Raw genomic sequence first — 15,802 nt, 5'->3', positions numbered from 1 at the left:
GAAACCTAAATGTCTTAAACAACTAGAGCAAATAGAAAAAGAGAAAGAGGAAGCCCTCTCCTAATTCCCCTTGAACAATAGATGACACCCGACACAAGCTAATATCCACTTTCAACATCTTATACAAAAAAGCATATCATCATTCATCATAATATAGCCTGAATAAGGATACCTTGTCTAACTAATCGGATTATAGAACCAAGGTTTTAAATTTTGGCTTCGTTTTTTGTTTCGGTAGGAATGGAAATGGAAACAATTCGGTTTCGGTTAAAATGTCGGTGGAAAACTTGTAAAATTATGGAAACATATGCAAGTGATGGACATTTCATATAGAACTTCAGGAAGTGATAGCATGAGCACAAATACATACTCCAAAATCATCACATGAGCCAAAAAATCACCCATAATGTTTTAACAACAACAAAAAAAAAATCACCATCTTCATGAAGTTTTTCTAAAGGATTCATTTAGCCGGCCCCAACTAGTTTGGGACAAAGGCTTTGTTGAGTTGAGTTGAGTTGAGTTGAGTTGAGTTGAATTATCGTATGTCTGATGATTAAGCACATATCATGTTTCATATATAATTCATATAAATATATGTGCATAATAAATAAACCGCATATCAGATGCAACTTATAGAAATATAATTATGTAAATATAATTATATCCGACTTTCTCCCACCATGAGGGGGTCTTTGGGGAGTTCGCTGCTGTGGGGTACTCTTTGAGGGTCTTTGTCTTTGTATCTTTCTATTTTTGCTTCTTGAGTGATCTCGTTGTATGCCGCCTAGTGACCAACTCGGTCATCAAGCTTTTCATTAATAAAATCACTGTCCAAAAAAATTATGTACCACATATCGATATAGTCTACCACTAATACGTTTACGGTTTTGGTTTCAGTATGCACTTTGGTTTCAGTATGTGTTTCAATGGTGATGGAAACATAAAATATTCCAGTTGTTTCACGTCGATTTTGGTGGATAGTTAAAACTATTTCTAGAACCAATCCCCCCAACAGACACATACACACACAAATAAAATAAAATAAACAATGAAGGAAATTCATGCTATAGGATCTATAAAGTTCCAAAAAGTCACTTCAACCACATAAGCATCACAAGAAACTTGTCTCACTGTACCTGCATTCACTCGCTATATCACATGAATCAATATACATAAACAACGACATTCGTACACATGCCAGCAAAGTTGATCACTTACAGCAAGTGAATAAAAAAGTAAAGTAACATACCCACAGATACCCGTCTAAGCATGGCCTTAGCAACACAAAGCACAAGCCAACTTTTTTTTGCATCATGCTATAAAAATCTAAAGAGACCACACTACAAATTCACACAACTCCTTGACCATAGCCTCTGTTAGGTTGCCAGATGCCTGGCATCCTCAAGGATTTCTCAAGCAGAAAAAAATGCTCTTTTCTTCTACTTTATGGCATTTGGTTGCCAATTTAGCATCGAAATCCTTTGAGACTACCAAACAAGTTTCAGAAGTAATAATTGCATGTCCGGTGACGTGGCATCAATGTCCTCTCCTTATACTTTCCAAGCCACATTTTTCAAAAAAGGAATTTGGCTTGGAAAATTTTGTTTTTTCTATTTCTCTCTCTTCTCTTTCTATATTGGTAATGACACCCCCTCCCTCTACGAGGCTGGCAACCAAACACTACTTATCACTATTCTACAAGGTAAATTCTATAACTACTTATACCACTAATGTACAAGGTAACTACTTGTATCCAAACAGACCCTAAGCTAATCTCAGTTTGCCCTTTCTTGAAATTAAAACCCTAAATTTCCAATCCTTCATCCAAATCCCAGCAAATTTCAATAAATCAGATCAATAAACTAATGACTGAATTTTCTACAACTGTTACAAACCCAAATCGGTTTGCAACACGATTGATGACCCACTTTGAGGGAAGGGTCGTTCCTCCTTTCTGTGCAAAAAACACTATTTTGGGGTAAATTCTCATTGAACAAAGAAAGGATGCGTACAAGTTATTTATTAAAAATCCCTAATCTAGATAAGCCTTATCTCTAAGACTCCTAACTAACTAAATAACTACAAAGCAAATCTCAAAATAACAAATATCTCAACCAATTTATTTCAGCCAACGTGGGACCCAAATAAGCACGTAACAACAACCAAATCTCCAGATCAAGCGCTCCTATTCGCGAAAAATCAGAACAATTAAACAAGGTTTCTAGATACCAAATCAAAAGTAGGAGGATTGAGAAAACTATTTACAAACATTTGGTCAAAACAGAGAATAAAATAGTTAATTAGTGATTTGTGTTTAGGGCAAGATCTGAGTTTTTGATTTGTTCAAACCTGAGGTTGGAGATTTAGGGTTGCGCAGAGATGTTGATGAAGATCTCTTCGGAGCCATCTCCGGAGAAGACATGTATGACGAATCCGGCGATTCCATCTCTCTCTCTCTCTCTCTCTCTCTCTCTCTTAGGGCTTGCCGGGAAACGGCTTGTTTTGCGCTTTTATTCCTTTCTTATTTCTCATTTATTGGATATTAAGATTTGCACTACCATGTTTTGATAATGACACGAACTTACCTCGTCTTTTATTGTTTAAGCATCTATCAACAGATCTCAGCAGCCAATTAAAGAAGAAAAGACAAGGTGAGTTTGTGTCACTGGCAATATGGTAGTGCAAATATCAGTAGCCTATATCCCCACTGAAACAAAATAAATAGGATATGTGCACTACCATGTTTTGATAATGACACGAACTCACCATGTCTTTTCCTAGTTAATTGGTTGCAGTTGTAATAGCTTCTGATAGATGCTTAAATAATAAAAGACCAGTTGAGTTCGTTTCATTATCAAAACATGGTAGTGCAAATATCAGTACGCGGGAATGCGGGATATATAGTCCAAAGGGGATACGAGGATTGATGGTAGCTATCGGTATATACTCCGGATCGTCTAGTGGGTCCCACTATTTTCATGAGTCCCACGCTATGTAATGTAGGGAAATAGTATATTCACTCCCTTTTCTTCCCCGGCCACCCCTAGGAAAAAATATATCCACCACCTTTTCTTCCCTCACCACCCCTTGTTATGCAAAAAGAGTTAACATTATGTCAGTTTAAATCAACCTTTTTTTTTAGGTTTTTTGCAAAAGAAGTCCTCTACTTTGTTTTATTTACAAAAAGGGGGGAGTGATAGATCGACTCCCCATGTGTCTTTCTCTCTCCTCTGGGTTGGAGAGAGAAAGAGGAGAGAGATAGACACAGGGGGAGTCGATTTATCATTTTGGGGGGTCGATTTATCACTGCCCTTACAAAAAGAGTCTTCTTGTTTGACAATTTGCAAATAGAGTCGTAACGTTTGAGTGAATTTTGCAAATCAAGTCATGTCATTGGTTTGTGACCAAAATGCCCATGGTATATTTCTTTACTCATAAAAAGACCAAAATGCCCTTGTATTTAAAAAGACAAACTACCTTATAAAATGACCTAAATTCCTTCTGTATATGCTAGCATTCTTATTAGACCAGGCAAACGGGTGGGTCGGGCCGGGTCAACCCGCAGGTGATGCGGGTGCGGGTCACACAGGTCGGGTCAGGAGATGACCCGCATTTTTGCGGGTCAGAATTTTGGTGACCCGTGGGTCACCCGCAAATTCAAACAGTTGTTTATTTTGAAAAATGTTATCACTGGATTTTGATGAGGGGGGCATGGCCGGCACCGTGGGATGATCGAAACCGTCCATTAGATGGCCCACAGCCTAAATAGGTTGTGCCCAAAAAATCATTTCAATAGGTTGATCCTAACCCTCCGATCTATAGAGGGTTAGGATCAAGTGATCAACCCTCTAACATTCAAATCGGAGGGTTGGGATCAACCTATGGTGCTAGCCACAACCTATTTATATTCTATGGTGCCAGCCATAACCTATTTAAGCATCAAATCCTTAAAAAATAGATTAGCATGACAAAATCACCATCCTTTGCATTAGAAAAAAAAGTCATCTAACTAGATTAGCATAACAAAATCACCACCCTTAAAAAAGCCAAGTGACTTGCGGGTGCCCGCGGGTTGACCCGACCCGACCCGTGTTTTTGTGGGTTGGGTCACCTGCGGGTTAGTTTTGACGGGTCACTAAAACTCAGACCCGTGCCCGCAAATTTGCGGGTGGGTCGGGTCGACCCGCAGGCACGGGTCGCTTTTGCCGGGTCTAATTCTTATACATGAAAAGACAAAAATTATAGGGCCTACTCTATACATGGGCTCGTGTGGAGATTGTGGGACCTACCCAATCATAGCATTTTTTGCCTATGCTATGGACAAGTGTAAAAAAAATGAGCCCACCCTATCACAACATAATCTGTAAAATTGTGAACCCTACCCTATACATGGGCTCTACGCCTCTACCCCATTAAAACATAAGTCAACTTGGTGGGCCCGACCTGATGCATGGGCTTGACTTGACTTGGTGTGACCGGCATGCCCTATCAAAACATATCCGTGACCATAATGGGTATTTTGGTCTTTTTCAAAATATAAATTTCATCTTTTCATATGCAAAGACATTTTGGGCTTGCTAAGAATATAAAAAAAATTCCACGGTGGGTATTTTGGTCATAAACTGATGGCATGATCTGATTTGCAAAATCGACCCAAAAGTGATGACTCTATTTGCAAATTGTGGAGCTAGAAGACTCTTTTTGCAAATAAAGCAAAGTAGAAGACTTCATTTGCAAAAACAACCTTCTTTTTTTTGTGAAAAAGCCCATTTTATTGGTTCGACGTTTAATGCTCGTTTAAAACTTTTACAATTGAAGTGATATTTAAGCCCCTTCTCATCACCAGTGCCAGTGTACGTGGCAATCAAGGCCACTGGATTTTTCTAAAGTCAAGTACATTAGGCTCCCTTTAGTCATTGATACACTGGAGCTAGGTGTCCCTGGTGATGAAAATGGGCGTAAATATCACTTCCCTGTTTTTTAGGAAAATGTTATAAGCACTACTATATTTTGATGAGGCACTCCTCACTTTATTAAAAGTACAGTATGCACCATAGGATGATCCAAACCGTCAATTAGATGGGCCACAGCCTAAATTGGTTTGTGCCCCAAAAATTATTTCCATAGGTTGATCCTAACCCTCCGATCTATTGAGGGTTAGGATCAACCATCTAACGTTCAGATCGGAGGGTCAGGATCAACCTATGAAAATGATTTTTGAGGCGCGACCTATTTAGATGTTGGCCCATCTAATGGACGGTTTGGATCATCCTATGGTGCGGGTCATACCATACTTTTAATAAAGTGAGGAGTGCCCACATCAAAATACAGCAGTGCTGATAACATTTCCCTAAAAAAGGAGAGTGATAAATCGACTCCCTATGTGTCTTTCTCTCTAAATCGACTCAGAGGAGAGCGAAAGACACACGGGGTCGATTTATCATTGCCCTTAAAAAAAGGGAAATGAAATCAGCACTCCAATGCTTTCATATCCACGCTCAAGTTGCTTGTCTTTTAGTATTTAAAGGGTTACAATTCCCAAAAAAACCACACACCCTTTAAATACTAAAAGACAAGAAACTTGAGCTTCAATATAAATGCATTGGAGCGCTGATACCATTTCCCTGGAAAATAGGGCGACGACTTTTTCACCCTCAGTAAGATAATGTGCCCCTCACAGTTCACGTTAAAAGGGAGGCGCATTATCCTAGGGGCGAAAAAATCATCTCCCTAAAAAAATTGGAAGTAAAACGTTTAAAATGCCTTTAAAACTTGCTTAAAGCATTTTTGGCCAACTTTCTCCGTTTACCCTGCTATATTTCGTAAACTAGTGGGTAAGGGGAGGAAATGGAGTAATAGTTATAGATGAGAGTTAGAGAGGAAGGGATATAAAAAATGATCGAATAAGAAAGACTGAGAAATATAAAGTTGACTAATGTTAAGAATCATTAAAATGGTAGCAAGAGTAGAGAGTACATAGACTAAGAGGATGTTATGACAACACCAAACATTTGATAGTATAAACATCCATATTCCACATTCCATTGTCCTACACATTCATAAGCCAACTTTAATTACATTTTTCTGTTTAATGTCTATGAGAAAATGTACTATAGATGAGGCATTCATATTTAAATCTATCGCTAAAAGAGGAAAGTAACACTCTGGTCTATTTTCTTTACTTAATTTCCCATTTAGACACCATCAATTATAAAGTTAGGAATAAATACAACCAAGTTAGGATAAACATCAGTTATTTATCCAAGATTGCCTGACATTTCAACTTTTGCCTCTACAAATTATGTGTTCCTGTGATTTTGTTTTGAGTATTTTGTTTTGAGTTGGAAGGTTTAGAACTTCCTGCAATTCAAGGGCATTACACTGAAAAAAAGCCCGGAAAACGGCCATGATCCAATGCACTCATGGCACATTTTCTTGGTTATCAGTACTATTAGGACTGCTAATGTCTTGGCTGATTTGTTAGCCAAGAAGTTGTTTGTTTTTTTGTTTTTGGTTTGGGGCAATGTAGTTGGTTTTTTATCTTTAAGAAAGATTAACAGTAAGAAAAAAAAATATCACTAATAAGAAAATACATGTCATAGGGGACTATCAACATAGGAAACCAATGGCAAGTCGTTCCAAAGGAATAAAACTACCAACTGCAAAAACATAAGTTCATGTTCACACTGAAAAATTGGCAATAATTCATAATGTATATGGGATTGAAGACTCAAAAGCCAAGATTGGTCATAAATTCTTGTGATGCAACAGGGATAAATCTAAAAGCAAATAACAATACTAGTACAGAATAAACAAAAAGAAAATCTTAAAAAAGGATAAATCTCACCGTGTTGCTGCTTCATCGGAATGTCAAAAGATACTACTGCAAAGAGAATGATGATGAAAACCTAACAAAAGAGAGAAAGATGTACTGGAAGCATCGTATATAGAAGAGCAGAGATTGAAATCATGCTGCTAAGATAAGCCACAGAACAAATCCACCTCCTGATCTTTGAACAGGTGATGATCCTCACATGTGTCTCAATATCTTTTCCTTTGTACTTCTACCTATCACAACGCTGGCTGTGTCTCCCTAAGTATATTTAAGCAAATCAATACGCGTTTTAAGTGATAAGTTTGAAACAGTTTGCTAATTCCCAAAACTCTAAGGTTTGCTGATTTTTTGGGATTTCTTGCTGGTTTTTTTGAAACAATAATACGGGTTTTGCATTTTTAATGGACTATTATGCCACTGTCCACGTGAGCGTGAACAGTGAAACCCCCATCCTGCTATATTATTTATAATCATGGTTTGAAATTTCGACTAAAATCTGAATTTCGGATCTCGGTCAACACCGGTTTGGCAGGGCTAAACAATAATATCGGTTTAGCCCTAACAATCGGCGGTCGCAATAAGAAACGAACAGGGCATAAATTTGAGTCCAATAATCGGTTTGGCAGTCATAATCGGCTGTAATAATCCTAAACGAACAGGGCCTACAGGGCCTTATGATTTTGAGAACTGATTGTGACTCCCATAATCAATTTTAGACTCGCAATTAGATCTCAAAAATCAAGACAACTGGGCTTAAACGTAATTTTGAGTCCAATAATTAGTTTTGGACTCACACCCGGTTCTTAGGATCCCAAACAAATTGGGCTTAAGCATCGGTCAAGTGAATTGTTAAGCCTTATTTATTTTGCACTTTGAGGGTCGATTCTGAGTTTAAAACTGATTATTGAACTAAGAATTCAACGCAAATTTGTGCTCAATAATTAGTTTTGGGCTCAAAATCAGTTTCCAAAATCCAAAACTGCTCTTTTTTTATTCATCTCCTGCTGGATCATTGATTATGTGATTATATGGACCCTGATACTGACAAAATTCAAGCGCATTGAATGTCAATTATATGATAAAGAATTAGAGATTAGCGCTGTTTATTGACGCGAGGGACACTCTAATAAGGTGTGACCTCATTGAATGATTGATCACCGTTTAGGGGAGAAAATTCCCCATAGTGTGCGGGGTGGGGTTGGGGATTAGATTTCCCCCGCGGGAACGGGACAGGAATTCCCCGCCATCCCCGGAGTGGGGAAGGGGAATTTTTCTTGAGGCGGGGACGGGGAGTGCAACATCCAGCCCCGCTCCGCCCCGTTGCCACCACTATTGATAGGCAATTTGGCAGAAAGCCATTTCGGGGTTAGCTTTTGCATGTGAGAACAACCATACAGGTTGACTTTTTAACATTGTCTTATTCATTTAATTCATCTGAGGTGGCTATTCTCTCATTGAGAAGCCAGCTGTGAAATGGCTTTCCACGAAATTGCCTACCAACTTCCATGTTATATTTATTTATTATGTTTAAGATGTTATAATAAAATATCAGCTAAAGGTTTCTGAGCGATAGGGTAGGCAGCTATGTTGTTTGGGTTATGTTACATATTGATTCTATAGGACCTAATATAGATAGGGTGTTCCTAGCTAAGAAATGATCTCCATAGGATCATGGTAAGCGTTGATTTGTGGAGGTTTAAAATGAATGGCTAGAAAATGGGTCCATTTTCTGCTTCTACAGATCAAATGGTTAGGATGATTGTATGGAGATGGTTTGTTAGGAACACCCTATCTATGTGAAGTTCTATGGAATGAACGGGTTGGATGATTCAAACAACATGGGAGATGGTGTCTTTATAGCATGGTTTGAAATTTCGCCAAAATTCCAAAATTTCGGACCGAAATCGACCGAAACCAAAATTTGGCGAAATTTAATTTGGCGAAATTTCAAATTTATCGTATGCGGTGACTATTATGTTTCTTTAACTTTTATGATGGCATTTATTGACTACTGATCTCTCTTTATATTTATATTTATATTTATATTTATATTTATATTTATATTGAGGGATTTGCTAGGCAATTTTGTGGCTAGCTTTTGCAGGAGAAAACAACCACCACAGATGAATTAAATGAATTATATTTATATTTAGAGACTTGTTAGGCGATTTCGCGGCTCGTTTTTTAACAGATTTATTCTTACTCATTAAATTTAGGGTGATGATATTTTCATCCCCCCTGCAGTACTTGCACACCCCCCCTGATAACATGATTTGACATGAAGTGAGCCATGAAATTGCTTCCTATCAAATCCCCCTATATATGTAGGGTGATGATATTGTCACCCCCTGCAGTACGCATTCGCCCCCCTTTTAATGTGATTTGACGTCAAAAAGCGTCAAAAGTTGCCCACAGATCACGTTATAAGTGGGCAAATACGTACTGCAGGGGGTGAAAATATCATCTCCCTATATATATATATATATATATATATATATATATATATAATGTGTGTTTTTTAGACAAGTAATCCGATTGGACATCACTAATTGCATAGGTACCTGTAGCCCGAGAGCCCAATGGTTGGAGATTAATTCATGTTCGCGATCCATGAACCAAAGTTAAATCTTTCAAGAGTTGGTGGGGTCACAAGCACAAACCAAGCTAAGGTGTTCACAAGCATAAGTCAATATTCAAGAGAAGACAATCGAGGCCAAAGCAATCAGCGGAATATAGTGTTTTTACATTCTTAGATTGTATTCGACATCTTTCTTTTCAAAGAGTTTGCACATTTTAAATAATTTTGCACATTACAAATGGTTTTGCATTTCTCAGAGGAGTTTCAATTACACTTTTTCAAAACCATTTTGAAATCAATATGCTTTCAAATATTGGCAAAATAGGTCCCACAACATGTTTTAATTACCCAATTCCCACTCTTGGTTTGCCTTTGGGATTTCAAACTACCACTCATCAGCCTCTTTCACCACCTCTATTCAACCCAAATTTGTCTCATCCGATCACCAATCCTTTGCACCCATACGATTCCTTCTATTCTTGATCTACCCAAAAATCACACCTTCATCACCTATATTTCAGCCCTTCCAATCACCTATATTTCAGCCCTTCCAACCACCTAATTAGAAGCCCTTTAATCCTCCTAAATCATCACTTTTCTTCCTTACAAAACCACCCAATTTCTTTCTTTAAACTCAGCCCTCAGAGCCTTTGATTCTTTTAGCCAGTTAACACTCATTCTTAACCCAACAGAATTCCATTGTTTTAACCACCCACTTAACCTTCTCACCCCTCCCAAAAGAGCCACCAGTTTTCTTTTATTTCAGTCAACTAACAGGAAGAACTAAATTCATGTTTTGTCCTCCTTTCCTAATCCTCATCCCATCTACTAACTACCATATTTCACTTCTTTAAATTCTTTTCACCGCTATTTACCACAATTGACCACTTATTTTTCATTAATCTCCCAAAGAACAACCTAGTCACCCAAAACTTATAATCCACCATTCTTACTACTTACCTAACCAAGATTCTCCATCATTCTTTAAAACCAACAACCTTCTAATTTCCCTTTTAGCTTCCGCACCTCTATTCCGTTGTCGTTATACGCCCCCGCATCAATAAGGCACTCAAATGAGACACACATCTCGGAACTTTGAAGGAAAAGAAGATCACCTTCGTTACATGCATTGGGACGTAAAGACTTCGCCCTACACCTTTTGTTTCACTTTGTTTATTTCTCTCAATTTTTTTCCGATAATGGTAGCCAATTTTATTGGAAAAAAACTGTGGGCCCCGATCCGAAGAAGTAGTAGAGGTGAGGGAACTAGTCCCTACACCATCCTCTGGATCATCCATGTGAATGAAAGCTCTGCCAAGGAACTCTCGAAACGGATGCCACCCTCATAGCATAGCACGAGTGGCGATATAAAAAGAAAGAGATATGTCTTGATCCGGAACCGAGGTTCAAAACCGAGACATACCTAAAATAAACTCAGAGTCGCCATCCATGGATATGCCATGGAACCCTAAAATCAAATCCTCTGTGCAATGGATAACCAGAAATACGAATGGGGAATGTCTGAAGAGCACCCCCAATTCGTCCGAGTGCAAGCACTTGGTCTCTTATGCCATTTTTATTAACTCCAAAGAAGTTTGGGTAAAAATCATGTGAAATGGGAACAACCCTCAGGAATCGTCTACCTAAGCATGCATTTCCTGAAGATAGAGAAATAAGCATACATAAAATGAAATGAAAGATGTGTTATCTAAGCAAAGCTAGGATATAAGTGACATGCCTAATGGGTATCTAAGTTTCTGGTGGACACGGACATGCAAGCTACAGCTAAGGTATAGTATCAGTACAAGAAAGTAAGAAAACACATCAAAACACAAATCAATTCTATATATGATTGAACAAGACAAATCCTAAAACTCTAATGCAGGACTGGACTCGGACCAGAATGACCATCCACTCTAGCTGCGCTACGTATCCCGGCCTCGGGAAGAATCGGAGTCCACGTAGTTCGATGCCCTATTCTAAACTACGATGCCTAACCATCTAGAACCGCTATCCTAGACTCGATCCACTAGACTCGACTGATTTTTAAGAGCTTTTTGTATAATTGTTTAAATTCATGTGAATTGTAATTTTTAGAACTCTCTATATGCCCTAACTAATGCAAGTTGATTAGCCTTAAGCTAATGCAGGTGGATCCTACATCCTATGTGTAACTAGGCTGTGCAACCTAACGAAAACCATGGGCTGACTATATGCATAGTCTAGCCATCGGATCGACTAAATGTCTAACCGATCGACTCGAGGCCTTCTAACTCTATGGACACTCACACGACAGGACATACCATATCAATACAAATCAAGACAAACTCCTAACTCTAGAACATATCAAACAGCTAGGACAAACTCCTAACTCTAGAGGAAGATCTTTTTGAAAAGGTTTTGAAGAAATTTTATATTTTTTTGGAAGGTTTGAAATGTTTATTTTTAAAGGTTTGGCTGGACTTGGGATATGAATCCCAAGCTGCACTACGTACCTCATGAGAGAGGATCAAGCCAACGTAGTTCGGAACGAACTCTCTTAACTAAAACCTAACACTTCAAATGATTTAACGGTTTTAATGCTTTTCAAATATTTTTGATATTTTTGAGTTTCAAATTTCTAATGTTTTTGAGTTTCAAATGTATTCAATGTTTTTGAATTTTAAAACTAACTTTTTCCAATGTTTTTGAAGTTTAAAGAGTTTTCACCCTTTTGGTCAAAGACCGAAGGGAATACACAAAGCAACACTCTAGGGCCAAACCCTAGGGTCAACATAGGAGAAACTCCTAAACCAGGTAAACTAATGCCAAAGAAGAGGAAACGATCTAAGATCACAAATAAGAAAAAACTCTAATGACTGTGCTAGTCTCTAACAAAGAAGAACGACAACAACACTAAAGAGAAAATCCCAACTAAAAACACTGCCAAAAGCGAAGGTAAATGAGTCAAAGACTCTCGAATAACACTCCTAAAAGGACAAATGAGTCAATGACTCTCTAATAACACCACTAAAAAAGACAAATGAGCCAAAGGCTCTCTAATACTACAACTTAAAGGAGAAATGAGTCAAAGACTCTTTAAAAGGAGCCGCTCTAATATAAGGCTGGGTAAGCCTTCTAAAAAATGGAAACCCTCTAAATGAGACAAAGCTTGTCTCCAAATAGGGGCTCTACAAATGAGGCAAGGCATGCCTCCTACGAGAAAACTCCCTACCAAACTAAAGCGACCTCCCTAAGGGTAGGTCCAAAATGAGGCTTGTCTCCAAAAGAGAATTACCTCAATGAGACAGAGTGTGTCTCCTAGCATAACTCACTAATGAGACCACAATGGTCTCCTAGAGGAGGGGAGCTCTACTTGGACTGAGCAAGTCCCCTAAGGATGGGCTTTTCTAACGAGACATGGCTTGTCTCCAAAAGGGGAAAATCACTAACACTCGTGAGACAAAGTATGTCTCCTAGAAGAAGGGGAGACAAAGGGATGCTTGTGAGACTGGGCAAGTTTACTAAAAGAAGGGACATTTATGACCAATGAGAATTAAACGTTCAGATTGAAAGGGGAAATAACTACCAAACACTGACATTTATATATATATATATATATATATATATATATATATATATATATATATATATATATATATATATATATAGCATAATCCACCCTATACCTCAGCATCAACACAACTGTCTTGAACAAGATCTTTTATTTGCTCATGCATGAAATCATATTTCCTTCATCCCATAACACTCAGTGAGATCAAATAAAACTTGAAACCAAAAAATTATATACATATGCGACCACAAATTGCCTAACTTTCATATGGATAAGCTCTCTAAAAAAAAAACACCGACTGTAATCTAGAAGAGATCAACATGCTATGAGTTAGAACTTGATATAGTCATTGACTAATTTGGATAACTCATCAAACAAGATATTCTATCTGTAAAATCACATCAAAATCACATCATATGAATTATGCAGGAAATGGGGGCAATAAAACTACGACTACTAAAACATAATAATATCAGCATTAATGTCCACCAGTAAAAGATGATTGTTCATTTATGAGTCAACTTTATGATCAGAACATAATAACTTCTCAAAACTTAACAGGTTCAGTTGCCTTTGAACACCAAGGTAAGAGATGCTATGAACAATGGACAGTGAGCTACTTTCTTATTCTCAAATCCTACTAATAAAAAAAATAAAATAAAAAATGACTCCAGGCAAACACAATTAAGACTCAAAACTTCTCAATGATCCCCATCTTCATTAACCTATTGCAACTATTGCCTAACACAAATTAAGCACTCTACGTAGTATGCACCAAAGCCAACACCACAAAGAATCCCTGTACAAACTGCTGCCCATACCATGGATCATATGACAAAATTACTCATTTATACAAGGTAGGATTATATATATCATGTAAGGTTATATTTCCACCGAAACTCAACTACAACAGAAATATCCCAATCACCTTCCCTTATTTTCTCTGATGAAGCACGTACCCTACAACCGACCACTGCAATTTATTTTGAAATAACTGAAGCACAAACTCCCGCCCCTTAACCATTTGGGCAAAAGAAATGACTTAAGACCAAGAATTCCGCACAAAATTCAGATGCGCTCATTCACATCTTAGAGGTTTACATTCAAGCAAAACCTTTATTCGAAACACATCATAAACTAGTAAAACTTTTGAAGTGATCAGAGAAAATCACACAGATTCAACTTAGGAAATGTAAAACAACAAGTTCATCATTCAATTCAAAATAAATAAATAAAAAAAGTACTTACCTGAGGTACTGAAGAATGGAATTGCTAAATTTGCATCCTCTAGCAAGAATAAAAAAAAATCCAATTCACTACTTCCAGTTGATTGAATGCCACCGCCTTTGCTCGAATTTTCAAAAAGTCCGATCGGAGCGAAGAATGTGAGGATTAAGACTGTGATTGATCCTTCTCTTGTGGCTGGATTTACGATCAGGTATGGGGGTTCTGGATCGAAATTGATTGATATGAGTGTTAAGAAGCAGCTTGATGAGATCGCTGGACGGTTGGATTTTAGTGCTGTTTCCCTTGCTGTTTGAGATCTGTCCGGATCGAACGGTGAGGATTTCTTCGCTCTTTATCTCTGTAATTGTTCGAGGTTTTGTCAAATGGTAAGGGTTTGGAATGGAAGGGTGGGAAACTGAAACAAAAGCTCAAAAGAGATAGAAAAGAACAGATCTGAGTGGAGAAGAAGGATCGTTCGGAATTTTTTTGGCCGGAATCTCACCGGAAAAAATGGCGGAAAGGGCGTATCTGCTCGGGGTTAAGGTTTTGAACAGTTAACCGGAGTGGATGAGCAGATTTCGGCAAAAATTGTCGGAATCAAAGAGGATTTGGGACGGATCTGAGGAGAAAAGGGGTAGATCTAGAGTATCAAAAATAGATTGAAGCTCTTATGGCCGAAACTAGGGTTTGAGGAGAAAATAAGGTTGAAAACTGGGTAAAGGGAGGGGGTTATAGCTTCAACAGCTGCTGATTGGAAGCCATGGTCAAATTCCGGCCCGATTCCGACGGAACCTTGCCGGAGAAGATGGCCGGGGATAGGAATCTCTCTCTCTCTCTCTCTCTCTCTCTCTCTCTCTGTGGAATTCCTCGCGAGATTCCACCGGAATATGATCGGAACTTTGGGGAAGACGATCGGAAAATGAGGAATAAGGGTAAGGTTTTGAGATCTGGGTTTTTCCCTCCTCTCCTTCTCTCTGCGAAAAAAATCCAGAATCCCCTTTTTCTTTCGATTTTTTTTATATATACACATATGGAGGCAATTGATATTGGCACCCTTCTTTTTGATAGGCGCACGGAAAATGATGGGCGCGCCAATTGGGCTCAAGCTCGAACGGGATTATGCAACCCCCTTTTTACCTTATAACTATTTCTTACATGAATTTTGACCCCCCCCCATCTCAACTGGACAGCCACCTATTAGAATGTTCATGGTTAATTTCAAATCTACAAAGTGGTGGCCTCGAGTAGAAAACGGATATGGATATTACCCTCATTACAATCAGACATGGAATTGGTAATGACACACCTTTATTGCGATAACTCACTCTCCTTTCCAGATTTGAACTACACTTCTATCACAGCATTGCTCACTACCCAAACTAGCTCAAATTTTGACGAAATTTTAAGGGGAACCTTGTGGGACCCTAACCCATCTTAGGGTAGAATTTGGGATCTTAACTCATTGGTTGGATATGGTTTCGCTCAAACACCACGAACTTGGGTCCAGTCAAAATGGGGTGTCTACAAAAACAGACTGAGGTGGTCAAGATACAAAGCAGATAAGAATAAACAAAAATTAAAAACAAGAGAAAAAGAGAGCGCTAAG

At 38.2% G+C, this 15,802-nt stretch overlaps 1 protein-coding gene across 3 annotated transcripts in view; it reads right to left on the bottom strand.

The window, feature by feature from the left end:
• LOC143859346 (protein BTR1-like) overlaps positions 1-2,512 on the bottom strand; it is a 41,971-nt gene extending 39,459 nt beyond the window's left edge. For all 3 annotated transcript variants that reach the window (XM_077370068.1, XM_077370069.1, XM_077370070.1), the window contains exon 1: positions 2,353-2,512. In XM_077370068.1, the coding sequence (XP_077226183.1) occupies positions 2,353-2,449 (97 nt within the window). In that variant the 5' untranslated portion in view covers positions 2,450-2,512. The remainder of the gene's footprint in view (positions 1-2,352) is intronic.
• Between the last annotated feature and the right edge of the window lie 13,290 nt (positions 2,513-15,802).

The sequence above is a fragment of the Tasmannia lanceolata genome, unplaced genomic scaffold (genome assembly GCF_043159265.1).
Source record: "Tasmannia lanceolata isolate RefF3 unplaced genomic scaffold, GAP_Taslan_0.1 ptg000029l, whole genome shotgun sequence".
Classification (NCBI taxonomy): domain Eukaryota; kingdom Viridiplantae; phylum Streptophyta; class Magnoliopsida; order Canellales; family Winteraceae; genus Tasmannia; species Tasmannia lanceolata.
The sequence above is the reverse complement of the archived record's forward strand: the minus strand, read 5'-3'. Positions and strand labels throughout refer to the sequence as shown.